Raw genomic sequence first — 7500 nt, forward strand, 5'->3', positions numbered from 1 at the left:
GGAAGTTTCTTTTTCTTGTCAATTCAACTTATATTGATATAAGTATATATTGATTAGAAAAAACGCCATTTAAAAACATAATAATATTACATTTATATCAATTTTTTAATTGCAACTTCAATATAAGTTTTTGCTCAATACGTATATCTAAACTTTTAAAATATAAATATTTTTTACATATTTGAACTCTTATGTTTCATAACAAATAGAAATTTCGATCGATTTAAATATATTTTGTTCGAATTTCAAAAAAATAAATATGGTGGTGGTGGTGGGGGGACATGCACTAAAAACTATTTCCCCACTATATTTTACGGAAACTGCATTTTATATGTAATTTCATTCTAAAATGGATAAGTATCGAAAATTTCATGAAAATCTGACCATTAGTTGATTTTTGTTAGATTTATTAAACACGGGTATGTTTTCACGTTCATGCCTACTACATGGGAACGTTATTTTAAAGCGTCAATTATGTAAATACGATTTTCGTCTCGCAATTTCATTATTTTCGTATGATAATATTTTTTATTATTTCTAGTTTATTTTGACCTTTTTCTTTTAAATGGTGCAAAGGTTATATTGATAATATTAGCTGATAATAAAGTTACATCGTGCTACATATGGGGGGGGCGTAATTATGTGGTGAATTTTGGAGGTGCCTAAGAATCGGCAGAAGCAAGAACGGGCGTCTCGCGAGGTTCTTTAGGTAGGAACTGGTAGCTGGACGTCAGTTGACACCGCAACAATATGAACATTTATAGTAAATCATAAGAACAAGCGACTCGAAGTCCGCAGCAAACGCAAGCAAATATAATCGTCTTGCTTAGTAAACCGGACATCCTGTTTTAGTTAAAAAATAAGTAATTAAATTAACGAAAAAGAAAATATGTATAAATTTTGTACATATTTTTATTTTTTTATATTTTTTTAGAAAAATAATACTTGATTATTGCTCAAAATAATAAATTGCTATCGTGTAATTTTTCGAATTTGTTTTAGATATAAAAAAATATATTTATGAAATATTTATTGACTTCTTTAGTTTTAAAATTAGACTAAAATGTTTTTATTTTTTATATTATTGTTGGAATCCTTTCAGGTGAGTAATTTGTATATTTATTTGCGGACTGTTATCATCTTCATAGTTGTAGTTTCACGACATTCAAACATGGTAGTGTTTGAATATATGGTTAAGTGGCAGTTTTAGTCATTTAGAACTGCTTTAAAGCTTCACCGCTCATTCATTTTTCGACCAAATTTCAAACAATTATTACAGTTTATAGATCACCTTCTCAGCTATATTGTGAAACAATTTTTCAATTTTCGTTCAGTAAAACAAAACTTATGATGATTTTTCTGGTGTTCAAAATCGTAAAAATATGTAAAGAGGTGAGCGACGTTTTTTATGACTGGTTTCCATAGGAACTATGCCGCTTCAGCGGCATAGTTGCTATGGAAACTATTGCTATGGAAACTATTGCTACTATTTCGAAAAATTTGAAAAAGTTGAAACAGAGAGAATTAAAGAATGAAAGGGAGATAATTGGGGAGATTTTATTGAAAGCAGACGAGTGTCGTACATTGTTATTACATATATGTTTATGGGGACAAAAATAAGACTGAAATTAAAAAAAGAACAAGTGAATTTATTGGAAACCTGGAAAAATTATGGATTACAATAGAAAAAATGCGAGCATGAAAAGCAATATGGTTAAGCTTAAACATGGAAAAGTAAAGAACTAGTTGTTAAAACTGGGAAAGAAAAGGACAAGATATTCCAGTAAAAAATATAATAAATTTATAACTTAAAATATTGCAGCATTAAGAATTTTTTATTCAATTTACAACATTATATAATCAATTCTTTATACTGCAATATTTTAAGTTATAAATTTATTATCTTGTCCTTTTCTTTTCCAGTTTTAACAACTAGTTCTTAACTTTTCCATGTTTAAGCTTAACCATATTGCTTTTCATGCTCGCATTTTTCTATTGTAACACACACACACACACACACACATACACACACACACACACATATATATATATATATATATATATATATATATATATATATATATATATATATATATATATATATATATATATAAACTAACAAACACAATACATGAAGTATTTTTTTTTAATTTTGTGACGCCAGAGGAACTCCTGCAGGTAATTTCTGAAATTTTCTGCAAAACTTCCTCGCATCGCTCGGAATTTGTTTTTGACATTTCTCCACGCGAAATAAAAATGTGTACAAAATTTTTACATTTCTGAATTTTTGAGATGAGGATTGGTTATTTGCATTATTTGGATTCTTCGAACTACCGTTCTCATCCTGAGTGTCATTTTCACGCATTATAACCTACAAAAATGCCTGAACAGCCCCAGTCGGCACTCCCCGGTAGAGAAGCCTCAGGGGATTAGCGATAAACTAATTCCTTTTCACAGAGAAGATAAAGCTTTTGAGGGTGAACCTCCTGAGTGAAAAGAACTATGCTGCAGCCCGACAGATGTCACTTGGTCTTACTGGATTTCAGGACAAAAATTCATCTAGTCAGATGGAGTATCTAGTTCCATGTTGTTACTATTGGCAACGTCTCTTAGAGAAGATGCAGAATCCTCGTATAAACCAGGAGGGTAGCCATAACTAGAGGGTTGATTTGGGCTTCGAATACAATATAATTTGGAATCTTTAGTCAGGGTTTACTTGTAGAGGGAAATATCCGCATGACAAGTTATCTTGACAAATCCTTAGGCACTCGAGGACAGTGTATAGGTATTTAAGTTCTCTCTAATAGGCATTCAATTTTTTTTGTTGCTTTTTTGTTTTCTTATCATTTTGTTTAAGCTGTGAGTGGGGCATCCTACCAGATGCCAAACATTCACTCGCTAACTCATATATTCCAACTGAGAGGTCGTTTGCACTTAGTTCACCGGGTATATTTGCCAAGTAGTTTTTGAATTTTTTTATGAGTTCAGTTTCTCCGATAATTACTGGAATGATAAAGATCTTCCTAAGATTCCAGTTTCTTTTTCATGTCATACATAAGACATTGGTATTTCGTTATCTTTTCCCTCTCAGTTCTGTTTAAACCAACATCATTTGAGACACTGACTTCTATTAAGGTTGCTTCTTTCTCCTTCTTGGCCCATATCACCATCTAAGGTTTTATAGTTCCGTTTTCTAGGTACATAGCTGTAGGGATTGCCTGGGCATAGTAGATGTGCATGACTTAATGCCAACTGTTTTTTCCCGGTATATGTTCCGAGGACTTGCTACTGTATTCGATATTCAACTTTTTACACAGCGTTTAATGAAAATTTTTATACACTGTGTTGTATCGCATCATATAGTAGCCGTCCCACAGCTGAACCCTGTCAGGTGGCTCACACTCTCTACTTCTGTGTGGTATGGCCTGCACCTGTTGTCATTGTTGCGATCACTCATTTTCTTAAAAGCATTGATCATCAATTCTTGATCTTAGGCTGCCATTATAATTCTCTCCCAATTCTCTCCTGATCACAGTGGAGCGATCCTCTTTTTAGACAATCTATAGAACCTTCCTTATCTATATAGTCCAGGGTGAATTCATTCAAAAAATACTTTGCACACTGTTGATTGGCTCATTCTTCCAGTTTTTGTTTTTCCGATGAAGTTTTTCGTGTACTTTTGGCGACTATTTTGGACTATTTCTGTAGCAGACTTGTTTCCTGATTCTGACTTAGCTGTAAGAAAGTCTTGTCCAAAATATTTTGCGGTTCTGAATATGACCTTAAACTATATCCGATGGTAAGGCCCCAGCTTGCGGGCTTTGGGGAGTGTGAAGCCACCCCTTAATTGCCGTTGCTCCCAGGTCCACTCTGAGTGGTAGTGCCTGTTAGGGTCCCAATTATGGGTTAAATAGAAACCGACTTGAAAAAAAAATAAATAATAAATAAATAAATAACAAATATATTCTATTAAAAAAATGTTCTTCAAAATCACTGGATTCGCATTAAATAACCTGAAAAGGGTTGATTGCCGTAAAACAAAAAGCAACCAATCATATTTTGCCAGTTTCGCGATGGAGAATATTATATTAGCTCTTGTTTCATTATGTTGGTGCACCATTTTGAAATCTGGAGTTTGGGAGCTTATCATTGATGCTCGCAATAAAAATATGACAATGCAAATTACAATTGTTTATTACAGAATATTAATTTACCAAACATTGATTATAAAATATATACAAATTAAGAATATCTAATAAAGGTTTTTGTGCGGCGTATTACTATATATACAATATTACAAAATGTAAAATTATTTCATAAAATTTAATAAACAAAACCGGTTTTGTTAATATAGTTATTATGGAAAAATAATTATTACATACTAACATTAAATTTTAATGCGACATATAATTATTACATACTAACAATATTGAACTCTTAATTTGGACCAACAGTTTTTTTATGATACCAATTGAAAACTATCGATTTAATTGCTATTTTAATCACGTAAATTATTTAGTGTTACATGGAGTTTATCATTAGTCATTTCTAGGAGATTGCTCAGCGTTTTTTCTAAATTAATACATGAATACATTGTTTTCTTTTAAAATTATTACATACTAATATTCAAAATCCAGGAATGTAAGGGTGTAATTAAAAAATATAATAAAAAGGAACTGCTGGGAATCGAAACCAGAATGTTAGTGCGAAGAGACGTTCATTCTAATCACATGACCATCAGTGGAAACAATCTGAAATCATTGTAAATTAACTAAATATACTTCTACATGTAACATCAATGTACGCAGGCGCAAAAAAAGAAAATTCTAAAATGTTTACGCAGCATGCTTGCCAAGTTCTGTTTGTTTCAATTTCGACCTTTTAGCAACTATTTTAACCGGTTAAAGACCTTTTAGCAACTATTTTAACCGGTTAAACACCCATACAAAATGCAATTATTTAACCCTCCTCGCGCCGCTCAGCGACCTTCCGTCTCGGAAGAAAAAATAAATGGAGACAAACAGACAGACAGACATAATAAGTTTTATAAATTTGATTTGAACGTGACAGAAAATATTATTGCATCAAAAAAAAAACGAAAATATTATTGCATCAAAAAAAAACTGAAAATTCTATTTCAGTTTTAAAGCGTGACACATAAACGAAAATTCTCTTAAATCTTAAACGTGGCAAATAACCGTTATCCTTGAATGGCCTTTGGGACCTAATAAATAGTTAGTAAAATAATAAAAAAATAAACAAAAATGCTCTTTCAGATGGTTGCATTATTAAAAGAAAACACTATTCACGTTCCCTGTCGCACACAACAACAAATAGAAAATTAGTCATAAATTATCGTATATTTTTTAACTGACATTTTTTTTATTTTCTCATCAGTTTGTTCAAGCTGGGGGTGGAGCATCCTACCGGATGCCAAACATCCACCCGTTAAACCAGACATGAATAAGATTCTGACCGTCCCTTTAAGTATAAGTCTTTCTTGCACTTGGTTCACCGGTTATATTTGTCAGGTAGTTTTTGACATTCTTTTTCATGAGTCCAGTTGTTCCCATAACAACTGGAACGATAGAGATCTTCCTTAGATTCCAATTTCTTTTTATGCCGTACATAAGATTTTGGTATTTCATTATTTTCTCCTCTCTTCTCTGTTTAACCCAGTATTTGTGATTGCCAACGACATCGAAAGGTACGTTTTGCATCCAAGCCTTTATTCGAAAAGAAATACCTTATACCTACATCGATAAACGTAACAGAGCGCATTTGTTAAAATGAAGTAGAATCGCAAGAATTGCTCCTTTAATCAGTAAACGTGCTCGACTGAGCTTTAATTTCTGATTCTACCACATAAAAAACATTTACAGCAAGAACACGCCTCAACAACTATTGCAAAAAAAACATTGCTTCAATTGTGCTTTAAACAGAAACATTCATTTAGAACGCTCCCTTGTCATATCAAAGAAGCTACTATTGATTTTATATATCTAGCCTTACTGCTTGTGCGGTGATAATCGCTTGAATTTAAGTTTAAAATGAAAAAGTCAAGTATCATGCTCCAATTTTGCTTAAAACAGAAACTTGCGTATTGAACGCGCCCCTGTCATATCAAAGAATCTACGGTTTATTTTATATACCGGGCCTTTTGGCTTGTGTGGTAATAAACTTCTCAAATGCACTTGTGGTGTTAGGCTATGTAAGGTGTTAACTTTGGTCAAAATCGCCTGTTTTTTCTTTCATCAGATTTTTTCGATGATCGATTATCGATACTTCTTGAAGACATTCCAATAGAAAACTTATCTAGGAACACTGACAGATAGATAAAGTACCTTCATGTGAAATTAAAAAAAAAAAATCGGCCCAGCCGTTTCCGAGTTCACAGAGAACTAATTCACACACAGGCACACAGAGTTCCTTTTATATAATAGTACCTATTTACAATGCCTCCCCACGGAACAAAGTTAGAAACCAGGGTCGTTTTTTTAACGTGGAGAAAAGGTATAAAAATAAAAAAATTGTCTCAGTCGTGAAGGACTGCTCCTTGACCGAAAGAGAACAAGAAATGGAAGTGTAGCATCTGAAGAACAGATGGTATTTATTTGCTCCCCCACCGAGCAAATTAGGCACAAGGCCGATTTTTAATGTGAGGAGTGAAGGGAGGGGGAAGGGAAAAAGGGGACCAACTCCCGAGAGGTGGGAAATGGGAGCTGGTTAAAGGTCAGGCATGTGGGGTTTCCCCCACATCTGGTCTTTGCTAGTCATAGCTAGTCATAGCTTGCAGCATCTGCCGGAACAGATACTACACTTTGATCTTGGTCAAAAGGCCAAGTTCTCTTTATCATTGAATACACACATACATATCCAATCTATCTATCTATCTATCTCTCTATCTATCTATTCAGTTCTTTATTAACATAAATACTAGTTTAGATGACAGATATTCAGACAAAAGGATGACAGACCAATCGACAACGTGAATTTAACAGACCAAAAACTAACTTACCTTCGTTGGGGTATATTAAGTTCTTCCGACATTTTTACTGTCTGCTCTGTGCTGCGACTCTCTGGGTCTGTTTGCGTCGGCAAGGGATCGGTGCTGGTAGTGGGTGAGAAGGAGGAGGGTAAATAGTGTTGATGGGAAATAGATGATTGTGTAATGCTTTGTGTTGACCCCTGGGCTGTCAACATAGACAGTCCCCTGAGAAACTTACAATACTGACGTGTTTTGGATTGGGGGTCGAGGCGGGTGAGAAGGATTCTGGCTATGACATTCTCAGCGACTGAGTCAAAAGTGGAAAGGATTTGAACCAGTGATTCAACGTTTTACACGAATTTTTTTTTATTTTTTCCATTGGTTTAGTCAGTAGCGTTCAGTTAAATTTTGGTGAAGCTTTGAATATTTTATTAAGAAAAAAACATAAAATGAAATTTAAAAATGCAGCTTAAATTCCTAGGAATACTAAGTTCAACATATCACGTTTAGCA

The 7500-nt window shown here is 33.4% G+C and overlaps 1 protein-coding gene across 1 annotated transcript in view; it reads right to left on the reverse strand.

The window, feature by feature from the left end:
• Positions 1-7500, reverse strand: part of LOC145265393 (uncharacterized) — a 10342-nt gene that overhangs the window by 2799 nt on the left and 43 nt on the right. The window contains exon 1 of the mRNA XM_080121209.1: positions 7019-7500. This exon is cut by the window's right edge and continues 43 nt beyond it. Coding sequence (XP_079977335.1) covers positions 7019-7203 — 185 coding nt within the window. The 5' untranslated portion in view covers positions 7204-7500. The remainder of the gene's footprint in view (positions 1-7018) is intronic.

This window comes from Euprymna scolopes, chromosome 40 (genome assembly GCF_053919585.1).
Source record: "Euprymna scolopes isolate OS-2025 chromosome 40, ASM5391958v1, whole genome shotgun sequence".
NCBI lineage: Eukaryota > Metazoa > Mollusca > Cephalopoda > Sepiida > Sepiolidae > Euprymna > Euprymna scolopes.